This window comes from Papio anubis, chromosome 16, assembly GCF_008728515.1.
Source record: "Papio anubis isolate 15944 chromosome 16, Panubis1.0, whole genome shotgun sequence".
NCBI classification, from domain to species: Eukaryota; Metazoa; Chordata; class Mammalia; order Primates; family Cercopithecidae; genus Papio; species Papio anubis.
Window position 1 is genome coordinate 76,705,592 of NC_044991.1, and position 19,799 is coordinate 76,725,390.

Below are 19,799 nucleotides of genomic sequence, written 5' to 3' on the forward strand. Positions count from 1 at the left end.
GGGTTTTACCTTTGAAATGCATCAGAGAGTTTGCATCAGACTCTGATTCTTTGATATAAGAATGCCTTTTTCCTCAAAACAATGTTCAAATAAACAGCCCCCAAAATAATCCAGTAAAATAAATGTTCCAGACAGAAGCACTATGCTTAGCTTGGGGGCCTATTTAACTGTCCCCTGCCCTACTGTGTGAGAAACACCAGACTCAATGGTGTAAGTGTCCTCAAAGGATTAACTTTCTTTTAAAATATATTTATACTTTAAAAGTGAAGGAAGAATAATGTATGTATACAGAAAAAAATAAGAAAAATAGAGAGTCTAAGAATTCAAATCCACATATTGTAAAAAATTATTTTCTCTCCACCCCTTCTCAGCCTTCCCAAAGGCAAAAATCTATATATACTCCCACGTTTTAAAAAATGGCCAGGTGTGGTGGCTTACACCTGTAATCCTAGCACTTTGGGAGGCTGAAGCAGGCAGATCACTTGAGGTCAGGAATTCGAGACCAGCCTGGCCAACATGGCAAAACCCCATCTCTACTAAAAGTACAAAAACATTATCCAGGTGTGGTGGTGCATGCCTGTAATCCCAGCTACTCGGCAGACTGAGGCAGGAGAATTGCTTGAATCTGTATATATAGTGACATAGTATACCCTCTGCCTGCACCTTGCTCTTTTTTTTGTGACAGTAGATTTCATTCACTACCAGTATGTCCCACTCTGTTTTAGATGCATAGATGGCCTTTAGATGAATGCATAATTTATTTAGTCAGCCCTTACTGATGGACTTTAAATTGTTTCTAGCATTTGCAATTAAAAGCAATGTGACAATGAATATGTTTGTGTACCTGTAGAAATGTGCAAGCATTTCTGTAGGATAAATTCCTAGAAGTGGAAGTACAGGATCAAAGGAATGTGCATTTTATTTTATGTTTCAGCAGGTTTTGCCAAAAGAGTCTGCAATGCTCCAAGCACCCCACAGCAAGGTTTGGGGGCTGCTTTGCCCATATGCCTTTGGTGCCAACTAAGATGAGAAATCACCGTCCCACATTGCCACCTGCTGCTCACATTGAGAAATGCATCCTTCCTATAGCCAGCCCAGGGCTGCTCCCAGAGTAATGGGGGTAGTTCCTCTGTGTCTAACCAGACTCCTCTGGAGCATCTGTATGGAGGAAATGGTAATGGAGAAACCCAGTTTTTCCTGGGGAAGCAATCAGTGCTAGGATATGGCAGGTGCTTTATGCACAGGATTTTGCAGCCAGACAGACCAAGTTTCCACCTACCAGCTGCAGGTCTATGACAAGTGATCTCACCTCTCTGAGCCTCAGTTTCCTTATCTGCAATATGGATATGTTAATAACAACCTTCCAGCATGGATGGCAAGATTCGGTAAGATCAAATGAGTCCCTCTAAAAAGATAATTAAGGACACAAACAGCCGACTCATAAAGAAGAAATGCAAACGGCTACTGAAACACAAAAAAATATAAAAGTCAGCCAGGCCCAGTGGCACGTGCCTGTAGTCCCAGCTACTCAGGAGGCTGAGTTGGGAGGATCGCTTGAGCCTGGGAGGTCAAGGTTGCAGTGAGCGAGATCTCGCCATTGCACTCCAGTCTGGGCAACAGAGCAAGACCCTGTTTGAAAACAACAACAACAACAACAAAGAAAAAACCAAACACACACAGAGATGTTTCATCACAGTAGTAAGGGATATGCCATATAGAGTCAGATGTCCTTTTTTCCATCAGATTGGAAATTATTTAAAGGCTGATAACTGCATATTGGCAAGGTTGTAGCAACATGCAAATTAAAACAATAAGTTACCCACCTCTGCCCATCAGATTAGCAAACAAATGGAAAGACTGATGGCATCTGGTGGAACAGATTTCTTCCCTTTAGGTAGGTGGATGAATTGCTCTGTGGTTTTGGAAATGACGTGGCAGAAGCAGATACAAATTCAATGTATAGGGCCTTTGACCTGGCAAAACCACTTCTAAGAAGTGGGTGGAGAGAAATGAAGTCACCAGATGGTAGAATAGATACAAGTACAATGAAATGGTATAAAAGCAAAAAGAAAGACAGACAGAATATTGACATCTATCAGAGGGAAATGGCTAACTACTGAAACAGCCAAGTGAGGGCTAAAAAAATGTCTTGGTTTTTTGTTTGTTTTGAGACAGAGTCTCACTCTGTCGCCCGGGCTGGAGTGCAGTGGCGCTATCTTGGCTCACTTTAACCTCCATCTCCCAGGCTCAAGTGATCCTCCCACCTCAGCCTCCCAAGTAGCTGGGATTACAGGCGTGTGCCACCATGCCTGGCTAATTTTTTTGTATCTTTGGTAGAGATGGGGTTTCGCCATGTTGGCCAGGCTGGTCGTAAACTCCTGACCTCAAGTGATCTACCTGTCTCAGCCTCCCAAAGTGCTGGGATTATAGGCATGAGGCACTGTGCTTGGCCAGATGTCTTGTATTTTTAATGTCAATTTCATATCCTTCTACTTTGCTGGATTCATTTATTGCTGGAGTTATTTTATTATTGATTTTCTGGGGTTCTCTGGGTACAATATCAGATCATCTGCAAATAAGAATAGTTTTACTTCTTCTTTACCCATTCTGATGTCTATAATTGGTTTCTCTTGTTTAATTGCATCAGCTAGTATCTCTGAAAGTTGTTTATATCAACAGAGAAGAATGTACAGCTATATTGTTAGGTTAAAAACGGGTTGCAAATAATAGATACAATTTTTCTTTGTAAACACAGAGACACCGTAGATGTGTAGATGTGTATGTGTAGATGTGTAGATGTGCATTTATCTCTAGTTGTGAGAACATACAAAATACCATGAAGGGATAATATCATCATGCTAACACTGGCTTCACAGGAAGCTGGGCTTGGAAGAAGGGGTATTATATTTTATACAACCTATAACTCTGAATTGTTAACCACAAGATTGTTTCTCTCATAATGTAAACAAAATCAATAATGCGTTAAAGTTTGGCTTTTAAAAATATATAAGCAAAAGGAAATGGGCGATGAAGTGTTTGAGCACTGACTATGACAAGGCTTAACCTCGTATCTGGCACATAGTAAGTGCTCAGCAAACAGTGCTTTTTCTTTTTCTTTTCTTTTTCTGTCGCCCAGGCTGGAGTGCAGTGGCACAATCTTGGCTCAGTGCAACCTCCGCCCGCAGGGTTCTAGCAATTCTCCTACCTCAGCTTCCTGGGTAGCTGAGATTACAGGTGCCCGCCACCACACCCAGCTAATTTTTTTGTATATTTAGTAGAGACAGTTTCGCCATGTTGGCCAGGCTGGTCTTGAACTCCTGACCTCAGGTGATCCCCCTACCACGGCCTCCCAAAGTGCTGGGATTACAGGCATGAGCCACTGCGCCCGGCCACAATGCTTTTTCTTGTTACTTCAGCCAATTCTAACAGCTGCCCTCTAGGAAGATCCTGCTGTTCCTCCTGTTTTACAGATGAGCTCACTGAGGCACAGAGAGAACACACAGATGCAGGGATGGGGAGCCGGTAAAGCTCTTCAAGCCCTCAGAGCCCAGACTGTCTTAGCCACTCCCCTCCACAGTCCCTCCAGAGAAAGGAACTGAGGCAAGTAGAAGTAACTTGCTCCAAGTCACCAGCAAGGAAGCAGCAGCGCAGGAATTCGAATCCAGGCCTGTGCTGCAAGTCTCTGAGCCCAGCACACACAGCACTTCCCAACCTTCTCAGGACACTTGTCAGACATGCAGTTTTCCAGGCTGTCCCCTGGAGATCTGGATTCCTACGACCTGGATGGGGCTGAGGGGCCTATGTTAGGAACAAGGGCCTGAGAGGATTCTGCTCATCAGGGAAGTTGGGGGCACATGGCCCAGGGAATGGCGCTGCCCAGTGGTTGCTACGGCCCCTGCACACAGAATCAGCCAGGACACTACCAACACTGAGTCCGCTCTGCAACCACAAAAACAGATGAGGTAGATTTCTACAAATCGATGTGGAAATACGGTACACAGGGAGTTGAGTGAAAGCTGTAAGTGGTAGAACAATTCTTCTAGTGTGATATATCTAAGTTATAAAAGTACAGGCCGGGCCGTGCATGGTGGCTCATGCCTGTAACCCCAACACTTTGGGAGGCTGAGGCAGGCAGATCTGTTGAGCTCAGGAGTTTAAGACCAGCCTGGCCGACATGGCAAAATGCCGTCTCTACTAAAAATACAAAAATTAGCCGGGTGTGGTGGTGCCTGCCTGTAATCCCAGCTACTCAGGAGGCTGAGGCAGGAGAATTGCTTGAACCTGGGAGGCAGAGGTTGCAGTGATCTGAGACTGTGCCACTGCACTTCAGCCTGGACAACAGGGCGAGACTCCGTCTCAAAAAAACAAAAATAAAAACAAAAACAAAAACAAAACACAGGCCAACAGCTAAGTGAAATGCATGTGTGCACTGAAAGACACATACAAGAATGTTCACAACAACCTCTTCCTAACAGCTCCAAACTGGGGACTATTCAAATGTCTATCAACCAGGAATGGATAAACAAATTGTGGTATATTTATTTAATGAAATACTATACAGCAATAAAAAGAACAAGTTGTTGGCCAGGCACAGTGGCTCACGTCTGTAATCCCAACACTTTGGGAGGCCAAGGTGGGAACCCAGGAGTTGGAGACCAGCCTGGGAAACACAGTGAGACCCCATCTCTACAAAAATATTTAAGAATTAGCCAGGCATAGTGGCACATGCCTGTAGTCCCAACTACTCAAGAAGCTGAGGTGGAAGGATCGCTTGATCCCAGGAGATTGAGGCTGCAGTGAGCCAAGATTGCACTACTGCACTCCAGCCTGGGTGACAGAGTGAGACCCTGGTTCAGGAAAAAAAAAAAAAAAAAAAAAAGCATGATGACTCACTCCCATAATCTCAGCACTTTGGGGGGCCAAGGCAGGAGGATTGCTTGAGCCCAGGAGTTCAAGACCAGTATAGGTAACATAGCAATACCCCATCTCAAAAAAATTGTTTTTAAGACAAAAATAAATAAATAAATAAAAACTGGATTGTTGATCCATATAACAACCTGGATGAAATAAACCAGATATAAAAGGGCATATACTGTGTGATTCCATCTCTAGGAAGTTGAAGAACAGGCAAAACCAATTGGAGGTAAAAGAAACCAGTATAGTGGCTACCTCGGGGGGTGAGTACTGGCTGGGAAAGAGCATAAAAAGTTTAGATCTACCTCTCAGTGCATTTATTTATTTATTTATTTATTTATTTAAGACAGAGTCTGGCTCTGTCACCTAGGTTGGAGTACAGTGGCATGATTGCAGCTCACTGCAACCTCCAACTCCTAGGTTCAAGCTATTCTCCTGCCTCAGCCTCCCGAGTAGCTGGGATTGCAGGTGTCTGCCACCATGCCTGGCTAATTTTTGTATTTTTAGTAGAGATGGGATTTCACCATGTTGACCAGGCTGATCTCAAACTCCTGGCCCCAAGTGATCTGCCCACCTCGGCCTCCCAAAGTGCTGGGATTATAGGCGTGAGCCACCACACCTGAGCTCTCAGTGCATTTAGATGTGTGTGCTTTCCTGTATATAAATTATACCTCAGTAGAAAACAAGAAGTTAAAAGCCTCAAAAATAAAAAACAATAAAAATAACACATAACTGTGTGTGTGTTTAGAGAAAGTGCTCCCAGGATGTACTCCAAGCTAGTGATGGAGGTTGCAGAGGGAAGTGGTGCGCTGAGGCTGGGGAGAAAGTGGAGTGCTCTTTCATTCTTCCCTCTAAATTATTCTATATGGCTTGAAGTTTTTGTAATCAGCACAAACTACTTGTAAAAACGTTTAAAGCAACTCAAACCTTAAAACAAAAAAAGGAACACACACATACACAGAGATTCTCAGGCCCTACTCCAAATGTGCTGAATCAGAATTTCCACCAGGAACCCAAGCTCTCCTCCAAGCCCTGGCTCCCCACCATTGCGCTCTTGCATACCCCCAGGGACGGGTTCTTACTGCCTCCCAGGGCACTGAATGTCCTTCCGCCTGTGTTGCCTCTGGTCCTCCACCTTGAGTTGGGCTCCCCCTCTGGGTCTTTCCATCCTCCCCATCACCTACTGGGGCCCCCATGGTGCTCACCTACTGACAGGGAGCCGCGGGCCAGTTTGGGGAGCAGCCGGTCGAGCTGGCGGAAGGTGTGGAAGACATCAGCTGAATGGATGCGGTCCTGGGCCTGGCTTTGATGGGTGCGTGGCAGCGCCTCGATTCCGTAAAGAGTCAGGTAGCCGGCTCTGAGGGCAGCAGACAGATGGTCAGGGGTCCTCCTGGGACACTCACACACGGCCACAGCTACTCACAGAAGCTTCGTTCATACACCCAATGAGCACCTACTAATCCTACTGTGCGCCAGAGACCATTCTGGGCACTGAACAGTCGGCAGTGCCGGTATATTTCTTTAATGAAATATAAAACATATATAATATAATATAATATATAATATAATATATATAATATATAATATAATATATAATATATATAATATATAATCTAATATATAAAAAACCAAAAATCCCCTGTCCTCAAGGAGCTGACCTCTCAGCACACGGAGACAGACAACAGACGAGAGGATGAGTAAAATGAGTCACGCGCCAGCTGGTGCCCCGCGGCACTGTCAGACACAAAGCTGGGTAGCAGGATGCGAGGGCGGGGGCTGTGGTGTCAGGTGCCAGGTGAGGGAGGGGCTGGCATTAAGCTGACAGCTGAAGACTGAGAAGGAGCCAGCCGTGGGCAGAGCGGAGGGAGAGGTCGGAAGCAGAGCAAGCACCAGGTGCGATGTCCTGAGGCAGGAGGGAGCCCGGTGCTGGGGAGCAGCAAGGAGGCTGATGAGGCTGCAGCAGAGAGCTCGAGGGGATGGGGCTGAAGTGGGGGCACAGAGAAGGGGAGGAGATGCCTGCTCCCAGGGAGGGATTCAGGGAAGACTTCCTAGAGGAGGGAGGATCTGAGCTGAGATCTGCAGGATGATCGGGGGAAGCCGAAGAGGAACGTGTTCAGGCAACAGGCACAGCCTGTGCAAAGGCCCAGAGCTGAGGGTGCAACCGTGCCTGGTGGGAGAGGTGCCAGGTGTGGCTGGTCCAGGCACTGGAGCTGGGGTGTGAGGCAGAGGGTGGCAGGGCCTGGGGCTGTCAGAGCTGGTCACGCAGGGCAGGGCATTTGCAACAGTGAGAAGGTTCTGCTTGACCTGAGGGGCTCTGGGAGGCCTGAGAAGGTCAGGACCTGGTCAGGTGTGAAAAAGAGTAAGACACGGGAGCTAGCATGTACTCTCACTGAGGCACACTTACGCGCATGCACACACAGGACCGCGCTCAGAGGACACGCCTTCACCTCCAGCCCCCTTTGGCTGCCCCAGGAGTCCAGCCCCAGCCCAGCCTGCTGACCTCAGTCCTGGGAGGGAAACTGCAGGTTTTCATTTTGTCCTCAAGGTGAGTAGGGCTGCGGCCTCAGCAGAGAGTTGCAACAGAGAGACGCAACCAAAGCCCCAGGGCCTTACCTTCTCACCCTCCCCTTGAGCTCCTGGGTCCCTGTGCAGACAAAGACCAGGGACCAGGATCTCTCAGGAGAGGGGTTTCCCCAGATGAAGAGAGAATAGAAGCAGGAATGAGGGTGGGTGGGGGCTGAGAGAGGCCTGCGTGGTCCGGGCTCTGTCCTTCACCTGCACAGTGGTGGCAGAAGTTGTAAAGGTGCAACCCACACACTGGATTCAGTCCGCAAACGTGTTTTATCAAGGGAGCTCCTAAAAACCAACTAAACCTTCCTTCAGACATTTGGGGAAACTCACATAAAATCTGGATTTCCCACTGGTCTCATCTTGAAAAAGGAACCTGGCTGACCTGCGGTCCCCCCTGGAAACCTGGCAGGAGCAGAGTTGCAGCCGCCCCTTTTAGACAGACACGTGCTCGCCAGGCCACTGCGGTACTCCCAAGGCCCTGTGGTCTTGGTGACACTGCAGTTGACACTGGTTGTCATTTACCATCACACTTGCACTGTTGTTTTTTCCTAACTCAGAGAATCATTTCCCTGTACATATATTTCTACCAAAACAGGGAACGAAAAATAAACCAAAAAAGTAAACTGGCCGGGAGGGGTGGCTCACGACGGTAATCCTAGCACTTTGGGAGGCCGAGGCTGCTATACCACCTGAGGTCAGGAGTTCGAGATCAGCCTGGCCAACATGGTGAAACCCCCTCTCTACTAAAAATACAAAAAATTAGCTGGGCGTGGTGGCGGGCGCCTGTAGTCCCAGCTACTCAGGAGGCTGAGGCGGGAGAATAGCTTGAATCTGGGAGGCGGACGTTGCAGTGAGCAGAGATCGTGCCATTATTGCATTCCAGCCTGGGCAAAAGAGCGAAATTCTGTCTTAAAAATAAATAAAATAAAATAAAGGAAAATAAAATAAAAAGAAAAAGTAAACCCAGAGGACCACAAGGTTTTGCTCTGTGGAAGTGAAGCCGGCAGTTTCATATCAAAACAGCACGGCTGAAGACAGGATAATCCCATATGTAAATACACCCAAGACCCACAGGCGGCGCTAGAGACATAAAGAAAAATAAAGCTGAACCGAGTGGGGTCACGGGAGAGAGCCATCATGAAAATGGGACTCAAGAAAGACCTCTCTGAGCAGGTGGCGCTCGCGATGAGGCTTGAACGAAGTGGGGTGGGAGCCACGCAGATATGTGGGGAACAGCATTCCCAGGCAAGGGAACAGAAACAGCAAAGCCCACAAAGAGAGAGCGTGCCCGACCTGCTCAAGGGGCAGCAGAGAGGTAGGTGGGAGGAGGGGAGGCCAGGGCTACAAGGTGAGGACAGAGGAGAACTTTGGGTGTGACTCAGTGAGGCCAGGGCCAACACAGGCCAGGATGGTGGGTATAAGAGGTGGCACCTCACAGTTTGGGCTGCCTGAACCTGCACCCCCTTCACCTTTGTGTCCCTGCCATCCAACTCACTCATTCCCTTTCTATTTCAGGGGCTGCCGATAGCAGTGGAAAGGCCTACAGCTGCCAAACCAGAAGGCAGGAGCTCCAGCCTCGGCCTCAGGCCCTGAAGACACAGTTACGGATTTACAGGTATGGATTTACATCTGATTCCCCCTGAGCTGATTCCCCCGTGCCTGCCTCCATGGAGCCTAGCCAGACCCAGCTGCCCCCCAGCCTGCCTCTCTGACTTCTTCGTCTGCACAGGGACCGGGAGCCAGGAGGCCTGGGAGGATCCCTACTGTGAACTTGCTGGGTAGTTTCAGCTGCCCTCTCTGGACCTCAGCCCCCATCATACAATGACAGGGTGGACCAGACCAGCATCACCCACACCAATTACAGCCCTTGACACTGTTTATACCACCCCAGGGTGAAACAAAAAGAATGGGAACGGTTAATGTGCAGAGGGCTGTGGCTGAGGGTGCAGACTCCGGGGCCAGCCCTGTCCTGACCCCAACACAGGCCTCTGGGCAAATGACTCAGGCTCTCCAGGTCTGTTTTCTCATCTGTCAAATGGAGTATGTAAAGTCCTAGCCTCCTAGAGCAACTGTGAGCATTAAATGAGCTGAGACACACTGAGTCTACACATATGCACACACACGTCATAAATGTACCCACATGCCCGTATGTGTCAACGAATGGCTGTCCTTTATCCTAGAACTATGTTGCTCTAATTTCTTGGAGGGGTTGAAATGTCCTTTTTTAAATTTAATTTAAATTAAATTAAATTCTGGTTGGTTAAGGGCACCATTAAAAATCAGGGAGCTGTCCTTAACACCGCTCTATGCCTCACGCCCATGCCCATGCTTCCCCATCTTTACTGCTGCCCCAGTCAAATCTTCCAGCAGAGCCAGTGAACCTTACCTCCCAAAGCTACCCAAATTCTCACCACCTCCCTGGGCCACCACCATTCTCTCACCTCGGTGACACCTGGCAGCCTTCTGCTGGGTCCTCCTGCCTCCCTCTCCACCCCTCCCTACCCCTACAGTCCATCCTCTATCCAGCAGCCAGAGGGTCCTTTCAAACTAAGTCCGATCATGTCCTGCCCCTGTGCAAACCCCTCATGTCACCTGATCTTACTCAGCCTAATTTCCAAAGCCTTCCCTGGCCTCCCGACTGCCTGAGGCCTGCTTCTGCCCATTTCTCTGACCTCCTCTCTGCCTTCCCTCCTTGGCTGTTTATGCTATAGCCACACTGGACCTCTCGCTGAGCTTCCTCCCACCTTTGGGCCTTTGCACCTGCTGCTTCCCCTGCCTAGAGTCTTGGCGTGGTGGGCACTTTGCAGTTAGGTCTTGGCTCAGAAGCCAGACCCCCAGAACGTGACCCTGCCTTGTCAGTCAGCCTAAGAAAGCTCCCCAGATGCTGTCACCCCACCTATGGATCTCTGTCATTGTGTTTATCACTCTCTGACCTAACTCAATTCGGCCTCCCCCACTGGAGTGTCAGCCGAGTGAATTTGGGGACTTCATCTGTCCTGTTCCCTGCTGTATCTCCAGAGCCTGGAATAGTGCCTGGCACTGCTGAAGGAAGGAACGTTCGGTCATGTAGTTTTCAACATACATTTACAAGACCGGATAAAAGGTTAAGGTCCCAAGTTGATCTCCCAAACATTTCGTTTCCTGTTCTGTGAAATCCCGAAGTCTGGAAGCCACGGGACAAGATGGCCTCTGAAGTCTTGCTCTGCGACTTCCTCGCTGATGACCTGTAAGGTCCCATTTCCAGCCAGGGTCTCCTTTTACAGTTCATGAGCTAGGTCGGATGAACACCCGGGTCCCTGGTGCCTGGCGTCTTTCCTACAGTCCTTGCTTTGGGCGTCTCAAATTTCTTCCCCCACCGACAGAGTCCTCTCGGTTCCCTTCACCATTGCTCGTGGCTGACACAGGTCAAAGCCCCAGGCCCTAGCAGGAGGGTGGGGGCTGCACAGCCTCACCTGAGCAGGGAGCTGTAGGAGAAGTCAAGGAGACCCATCTCATGCCAGCCACTGCCCGCTTCTGTAGCGTCGCCCAACAGCACCGTGTGCAGGTTCGTATACATGGCTTCTGTGAGCGCCTGGAGTTCTCTGTGGAGGAGAGTCCTGAGGCAGGAAACAAAAGCATGAAAATTCGGCTTCCAAAGAGAAATACACACCTACAGGCATCTCCCTCCCCAAACCTCAGGGTCCCAGAGCTCAAGTTCCCCATTGGCAAAGAGGTCCTGCGGAAGAGTAGCTTAAATAAGAGGGTATTATTATGAATGTCATCGTCAACAATAGTCACCATCTGTTGTACTAAGCATAATGATCTCATTTCCTCTTCTGACAAACCTGGGAATAAGAGTTACTATTATGACTCCATTTTACAGATGGAGAAACTCAGAAGCAGAGAGGAAAGTGACTTGCCCAAGGTCACACAGCCAGTAGGTGATATAAGCGGGACTGAAATCCCTGGTATGCCCAACTCCAGAGTCTGAATTCTTAACCAGGAGAGTCTGTCCCTCCCCAAGGCACACAGCTTGGATAAGGGACCTATAGTGTTCTGGAAGAGAAGGAATTGAAAAACAACTCATCTCTCCCTGAAATCTAAAGACACAAAGATCTGTTGGAATAGTCGTGGTGTTCCCTGACTCAGGTCTGTCAATAAGATGTGACCCTGGCCAGGCATGGTGGCTCCCACCTGTAATCCCAGCACTCTGGGAGGCCGAGGTGGGAGGATCGCTTGAGTCCGGGAGTTCAAGACCAACCTGGGCAACATAGTGAGACCCCCATCTCAACAAAAAATAAAATATTAGCCAGGGGTGGTGGCTTGCACCTGTAATCTCAGCTACTTGAGAGGCTGAGATGGGAGGATCGCCTGAGTCTAAGAGCTCAAGACCAGCCTGGGTAACATAGTAAGACCCTGCCTCTGCAAAAATAGAATAAATACATAAATAATAATTAGCCAGATGTGGTAGCAGATGCCTGTAGTCCCAGCTACTCAGGAGGCTGAAGGGGGCAGGATTGCTTGAGTCCAGGTGTTCAAAGCTGCAGTGAGCTATGATCACACCATTACACTCCAGTCTGGGCAACATAGCGAGACTCTGTCTCTTAAAAACAGAAAAAGAAGTCTGGGTGCGGTGGCTCACGCCTGTAATCCCAGCACTTTGGGAGGCTGAGGCAGGCAGATCGCCTGAGGTCGGGAGTTCGAGACCACCCTGGCCAGCAAAGTGAAACCCCGTCTCTATTAAAAATATAAAAATTAGCCAGGCATAGTGGCACGCGCCTGTAATCCTAGCTACTCGGGAAGATGAGGCAGGATAATTGCTTGAACCCGGGAGGCAGAGGTTGCAGTGAGCCAAGATCACGCCATTGCACTCCAGCCTGGGCAACAAGAGGGAAACTCCATCTCAAAAATAAAAAAAAATGAAAAAAAAAAAAAGAAAGAAAAGAAAGAAAAAGAAAAGACATGACCCCACATAAACATGACACAAGGAAAAAGGGATGTGGGCTGGGGACCTGGTCTCATTGTGTGGACCTGCACAGAGTGAGGAGACGTCTGGAACAGTGCATGGCAGAAGCTGGAAGCTCCCCTGTACTGAGCCTCCATGATACGAAGTCTACATTGAGTCACGACTGAGGATATGATTAGAGGCCAAGAAAGGGGGATCCTGCATCTAAGTCTAAGGCCCCTCTGCTCCTTGTGTAGGATCTAGACCAAAAAGGATATCCCTACAGCAAGTGAACCAGGGTGTCCATGGGAAGTAGGATGGACACCTTTAGACTGAGTAAGCCAGGAGTGCCTGGGTAATCCATCAGGGCAGGGTCTGCACAGGGTGTCCATGAACTCCTGGGTATGAAAAGGTTTGGGATGTTCAAGTGGGAACACAGTGGGGAAAACGACAGACAGGGTTCATGACTCATGTGTGACAATGCATGTGAAGGGTCCTGCGCGGTGCCTGGCACATCGTAAGTGCTCAATACATGGGATCTGGCCTTCAATGGACCCTGACCCAGTTGTTCTCCCCACCCCACTCCAAGCGCTGGTCCTCAGCAGAGACAGGCTCTCAACATATGTGGCTGCTGTGCCCAGAAGACATCACGCCAGCTTGTAAGAAATCCAGAAAATTCCTGAGGCAAACATTGGAGGAAACTGGGATCCTCCCTGGGTAGCAGGGGCAGATTCAGTGAGCTGTGGATTCCTATTGCTAGTGGGATCCCCAGGGTTCCCCTGGAATGTCAGGACCCAGGACACCCAGGCTCCAAGCAGCTGCCTCCAGGCCAAGGTTCAGAGCAGGCATCACATCTCATCAACATCCACCTCATCATGCTGGCCTTGCTTCGGCCTTAACTATCCTGCAAAACAGGTTCCTAGTTGCCCTTCCTAACCTCCACAGGGTATTCTTCCTGGAGACAGATCACTGAAGACTGTCATTGGACTGCGTGAACTCTGCAGGGGCGGACACAGGGTCTTATCTGCCTTAGTATCATAGATGAAGGAGAATGGGCTGTGAAGTCAGCAGACCTGGGTTCAAATCCCAGTCCTGCCACTTACTAGCAGTAGACTTTGAGCAAGTCACTTCACTCCTCTGAGCCTCTGTATCCTCATCAGTAAAATAAAGATAAAAATGCCCACCTCTTGAGGCTAATGCATAGATATGAAAGTGAGCTTATCAGACACCTGGCCACCTGGCTGCCTTCAAATGGTGGTTGGCATCATTCTGCACACCCTGCATCCAGGGCAATGACCAGGGTACAATGGGTCCTCAGATGTCTGCTGAATGAATGCAGAGCAAACATGTTCATCCATTCTCTTATTGATATGATTACTCCATACGTGGCCGGGCACGGTGACTCACGCCTGTCATCCCAGCACTTTGGGAGGCTGAGGCGGGCAGATCACCTGCGGTCAGGAGTTCGAGACCAGCCTGGACAACATGATGAAACCCTGTCTCTACTAAAAATACAAAAATTAGCTGGGTGTGGTGGCGTGTGCCTATAATCCCAGCTTCCTGGGAGGCTGAGGGAGGAGAATCGCTTGAACCTGGGAGGCGGAAGTTGCAGTAAGCTGAGATCGCACCACTGCACTCTAGCCTGGGTAACAGAGAGAGACTCTGTCTCAAAATAAATAAATAAATAAAATAAAAATAAATAAAATAAAATGATTCCTCCATATGTTTCAGGAGCTGTACCACTTCCAGCTATGTGGCCTAAGACAAATCACTTATCTGAGCTCCAGTGGCTGCATCTATGAAATGGGGCTGTAAGTTACTTAGTCTCCAGCATTGTTGTGAAGACTAATGAGACAATGCACGCTGCCTGGCACAGAGTATGGACTCAGAAATATTCATCATCCCACCTCTCTCCTTCATTTTACAGAGGAGGAAACAGAGGGTCAGAGAGGGAAACAGGTTTGTCCAAAGTCACAAAGCTAGGGAGTGATGGGGCTGGGATTTGAATTTAGGGGTGGCTGACCCAAATCCTCTTACTAAAATCAGGGCTGCTTCCAAAAAAAAAGAAAAAAAAACAAAGATGAGAAACAAAGAGTTCTTCTTCCACGCAATTCTTTTGGGTTGTTTTTTGTTTTGTTTCTGTTTGTGTTCTCAAGACGAAATGTCTTTACTGGACACTTGCTTTGGAACCGAGCATGACTTGGGCCACATGGGTAGAAGTGAGTCGCCCACCCTGGCTCGCCCACCCTGGCCCGCCCACAGGTGCCATCTCCAGCCACTCACGGTTTCATCCTGGCCTTTTCATCACTGGGGCTGTAATGTGGAAGCTGCACATCAAAAATCCTCTCCATGAGGAAGACGGCATAGGCATGGAAGTCGAGCCTGGTGCGAGACTCCCACACCACCGCGTCGTAGGAGTGTGGGTCCAGGAGGACGGTGACATACCTGCCCCCAACCAGTATCTGTGGGAAGTTGCCAGGGATAGAGTGAAGAGTGTCACTGTGAACAGCAGCCACTCTCAGTGGTCAGGGCCTTACTATGTGCCAGGCACTGCCCCACTGGACAGTAACAGACTATGTTCTCTTATCTATGCCTCACTACCACCTACCACCCTGTGAGGTAGGGACCATCGCTCACCCATTTATAACTGAAAAAGTGAGGCTTAGAAAGGAGATGAAATGTACCCAAGATCTCATAGCTGAGAAATGGCAGGGCTAGGACTGGAATTTGGGAATATTGGGGCCTTTTAAAAATCAAAGACTGTGTTCTTTATCACCTCACTCTTAAGCACCTGCCATGACTATCTTTGTTATTGCCGTATCTCCAGCAGCCAGGAGAGAAGGCGGCAGATGGATCTTGTGCACATGATGGATGGATGGATGGATGGATGGATGGATGGATGGATGGATGGATGGATAGATGGATGGATGGATGGATAGATGGATGGATATGGCCTAATCTGTCCTAATCTTTAATCTAAACCCAATCTTAATCTAAAACCTGCCTAATCTTAATTTTAATCTTAATTTAATCTTAATCTTAACTTAATCTTAATTCTAATTTAATCTTTATCAGCATCTTTATCTTAATTTAATCTTGACCAAGTCCAAGCTCTAATTCTAATCTTTAATCTTAATTTTAATCTAATCTTTAATCTTTATCGCAAGCACTTTAATTCCATCTTAATTCTATCGCTAATCTTTAATTTGTTAATTTATCGCATCTTTTAATCTTAATTTTAATCTTTAATCTTAAAACCTTAATCTTTTAATTCAAACTTTTAATCTTAATTCGTCCGTTTTAATCTTAATCTTTAATCTTGACCTTTAATTCGGCATCTTAATTTTATCTTTAATTTAATTTAATTTAATCTTAATTTTATCGCACTTTATCTTAATTCCGGACCGACCTTAAACCCAAAGTTTTAATCTTAATTTTAATCTTTAATTTAATTCGACCTGACCTTTATCACACCTTTAATTTAATCTGACCTTGACAGACCTGACTTATCGTTAATCTTATCGCATCTTACCTTTAACGTATTTAATTTAATCTGTCCTAATCTTTAATTCAAACTAATCTTAATCTGGAACCAAGCTCCAATCTTAATCTTAATCTTAATCTTAATTTAATCTTTATCTTAATCTTAATCTTAATCTTTGATGGATAGATTTGGACGGGATGGATGGATAGGATGGATGGATGGGTGGATGGATGAATGAATGGGTGGATGAATGGATGGATGAATGAAAGAATGGATGGATGGATGGATGGATGGAAGAATGAATGGATACATGGATGGATGGATGGATGGATGGATGGATGCGGTAAATGGTGGTGGATTAGAAGAGAAATAGATGGATGGATGGGTGAATGGATAAATGAGTAGAAGGAAGGAAGGAAGGAAGGAAGAAAGGAAGGAAGGAAGGAAGGAAGCTGCTGGGTAAATACTTGTGGATAGAATGTTAGGTGGATAAATGGAAGGATAGATCAATGAATCTATGTTGGATGGAAAGATGGATGAAAGGGCAGCTAGAGGTTTGTTGGAAACCAAATGTATGAATAAATGTTGGGTACATGGATGAGAGAATGCTAGATAGATACTGGGTAAAGTGAAGGATGAATGTTGATTGGATGGAAGTTGGAAGGATACATGGAAGGTGGATGGGTGGGTGGTGGTCATTTGAATAGATGTTGTAAGGATGGATGGATGAGATATAAATAGATGTATATCCAGTGGAGAGACATTGAATACTGAATATAGCTGAGTGTTGGGTGGATAGTGGCAGATGAATAGAAAGATGCGTAGATAAATAGAAAAATGAAAATTGGTGGGAACTGACTAGTTATCCCTCAGTATCCATGGAGGATTGGTTCCAGGACTCCTGCAGATACCAAAATCTGTGGATGCTCACGTCCTTGATGTAAAATGGCATAATATTTGCAAATAAGTTACATGCATCCTCCCATATACTTTAAGTCATCTCTAGATTATTTATAATACCTAACACAATGTAAATGCTTTATAAATAGTTGTTATACTACACTTTTAGGGAAGAATTACAAGAAAAAAAAGTCTATACATGTTTGGTACCAACACATTTTTCCCCAAATATTTTCAATTCATGGCTGGCTGAATCCAGAGATATGGAACCCACCCATGGATACAGAAGGCCAACTGTATACAGATGAAAGTTGGATGAATGTTGGATCCATGAGTGGAAGAAGGCTGGGTAGATCTGGGTAGACAGATGAAGGTATAGAAGATGGAAAAATGAATTGACAGATGTTGGGTGAATCTATGGAAAGACTGATGGGTGAGTGGATAGACGGAGGTTGACGAATGAATGCTGGGTGGATATAAGGATGGAAGGATGCTTGGTAGACACCAGGTGGACAGGCAGAAGAATGGAATGGGAAGATGGATGTTGAACAGATGGAAATGGAATGGATGGATGGAGGTCAGCTGCATGGATATACAAGTACTGGAGAGATATTGAGTGACTACATAACTCCATGCTGGGAAGAGCGAGAGGGAGACTGAAGGGATGATATTAGGTCAGTGTTGGGTGTGCAGCTGGACAGGCAGCTGGATAGAGAGTTGGCTCGACCACTCAGATGGATGTTGGATGGGGGGGTTGGCATAGGGACAGATGTTGAAGGAATCAGCAGAAACCAGATACGAGGCTCAGCTGCTCATCCCCATCCCTCCCCAGGCACAAGAGGCACTTACAGTAAATATGTCACCGTGCTTCTCCTTCATCCTCGTCAGGAAGCTGGCGGCATCTTTTCCAAAGTCCAAGGCATAGCCCAACCAAGGGATGCTCCCCAGGTCCAGCGGAGGCTCACCGGGTCGCCTACAGAAGCCATGGCACTTGTCACCATTTGATGAGGCAAGGAAGGGCATGGTGTAGGTTGTAGGGTGTGATTTTGAATGGAGCAGTTAGGAACGTAATTTGAATGGAGCAGTAGGGGACATAATTTGGCTCAGGTTTTTACAGGATCTTTTTGGCTGTGGTGCAGAGAATGGACTGTGGTGGGTGGGAGAAGAGGCTGGGGGTCAGCTCATGTCTGGTACGTGGTGTGGGTTCCATTAGAGGTGGTCGTCTCTCTGTGGGTGAGGGGCCTCCCAGCACCCAACAGTGTAAGGACACGGAGTTGTCTGTGTGAGCCAACCTGGACCAGGGTTTGGGTCACCCCACACTCCCTGTCTTGCCCACAGATAAAGGATGAGACTGGAGGGCACAGCTGGGTGGCAGAAGGCAGTGAAGGCACTGGCTTCATCACTACCCCGACCACCCCTGTTAGTTCAGAAGTTGAGGTTCTTCAGGTGGCAAAAGCCCAGGCTGTAGCCTGTGGAGATGTCCCCAGAGCACATGAGCAGGTCAGCACAGGGGGTGGGCTGGGTGCATATGTGATCATCAAGGTCAGGGTCATCTGTGAAAGCAGAGGAACTCCTCTGAGAACATAAGAACAATATTTCCAGCTCACCGAGGTAGGTGGAACTCTACGATGACCCACAGTGACCCACACCCTTGTATAATCCCCTCCACTGATTAGAGGATAGATGGTACCATTCACTTTAAGAAAAAATTATTCTCCTTAGTGGGCCTGACCTAACAGGTGGCAGGGGACCGGGCTTAAAAGAGACAAGGCTCTTCTTGGCAAAAGAGATTGAAAGCATGAGAGGGACTGGACATACGGGAGAATCTCTCTACTGGTTTTGAAGATGGAAGAGGCAACGTGGCAAGGAATCCAGGTAGCATCTAGAGCTATGAGGGGACCTTGGCTGACAGCAGGCAAGGAGACGGGGACCTCAGGACCTCAGTCCTACAATTACAGGCAAATGCATTCAGCCAGATTCCTCCCGAAGACTGCCCAGTAGGAAGACAGCCCGACAAATACCTTGATTTCAGCCTTGTAAGTTGGAGTGCTGTGGGGCTATCTCAGCTCACTGCACCTCCGCCTTCCAGGTTCAAGTGATTCCTCTGCCTCAGCCTCCCATGTACTGGGATTATAGGCATGCGCCACCATGCCCTGCTAATTTTTTTTGTATATTTAGTAGAGACGGGGTTTTGCCATGTTGGCCAGGCTGATCTTGAACTCCTGAGCTCAAGTCATCCACCCGCCTCAGCCTCCCAAAATGCTGGGATTACATAACCAAAGAGCCCCGTCACCCTGCGCTGGCCTTCTGATCCACCCAACTGAGAACTAATAAGTGGGGATTGTTTGAGGCCGCTTCTTGTATGGCACCTTGTTATGCAGCAATGAACAATGAACGCATGCAAACTTCCAGTGTGCTTGTACCGCGCACTGCCCCCAGCCAAGCCTCGTCTCATCCTCACCCACCACCCTCTGCGGGAGGGGCTGTCAGCTCAGGAGAGCTGCAGTCAGAGTCATCAGATGAGCCTCACGGTGTTCCAGGGCTGCTGCTCATGGTGAGTCTTTTAGAGGTCCCTAGACCCAGGTTACGATCCCTGTCAGAGCCACTGGGATGCAGAGAGCTCTCAGATATGCCTCTGCTAAATGAATGAATGAATGAATGAACGAATGAATGAATGAATGAATGAATCATCACATCTCTTCTTCTCACTATGGATTCACTCACTCTTTCACCAAACATTAACTATGAAGCAGGAACTGTCCTGGGTATCAAAGATATAGCAGGGAACAGGGCAGACAAGATCCCTGACCTCATGGGGCTTAGCTACTAATAAGGGACAAAACATTTAAAAAGCAAAATCACATAAGAGAGTGAGAATTGTGGAAGAAAATAAAATAGATACAGTCCAACAGTGAAAAGAGGAGTAACCTAGTTTTAAAATGCACAAGGAGGCCGGGTGCACTGGCTCACACCTGTAATCCCAGCATTTTGCGAGGTCGAGACGGG

The 19,799-nt window shown here is 47.5% G+C and overlaps 1 protein-coding gene across 3 annotated transcripts in view; it reads right to left on the bottom strand.

Moving 5' to 3' along the window:
• PTGIS (prostaglandin I2 synthase) overlaps positions 1-19,799 on the bottom strand; it is a 67,104-nt gene that overhangs the window by 26,833 nt on the left and 20,472 nt on the right. For all 3 annotated transcript variants that reach the window (XM_031656837.1, XM_031656839.1, XM_031656838.1), the window contains exons 2-5: positions 17,643-17,766; positions 14,693-14,871; positions 10,938-11,081; positions 6,120-6,271 (exon numbers count right to left, since the gene is read on the bottom strand). In XM_031656837.1, the coding sequence (XP_031512697.1) occupies positions 6,120-6,271; positions 10,938-11,081; positions 14,693-14,871; positions 17,643-17,766 (599 nt within the window). The remainder of the gene's footprint in view (positions 1-6,119; positions 6,272-10,937; positions 11,082-14,692; positions 14,872-17,642; positions 17,767-19,799) is intronic.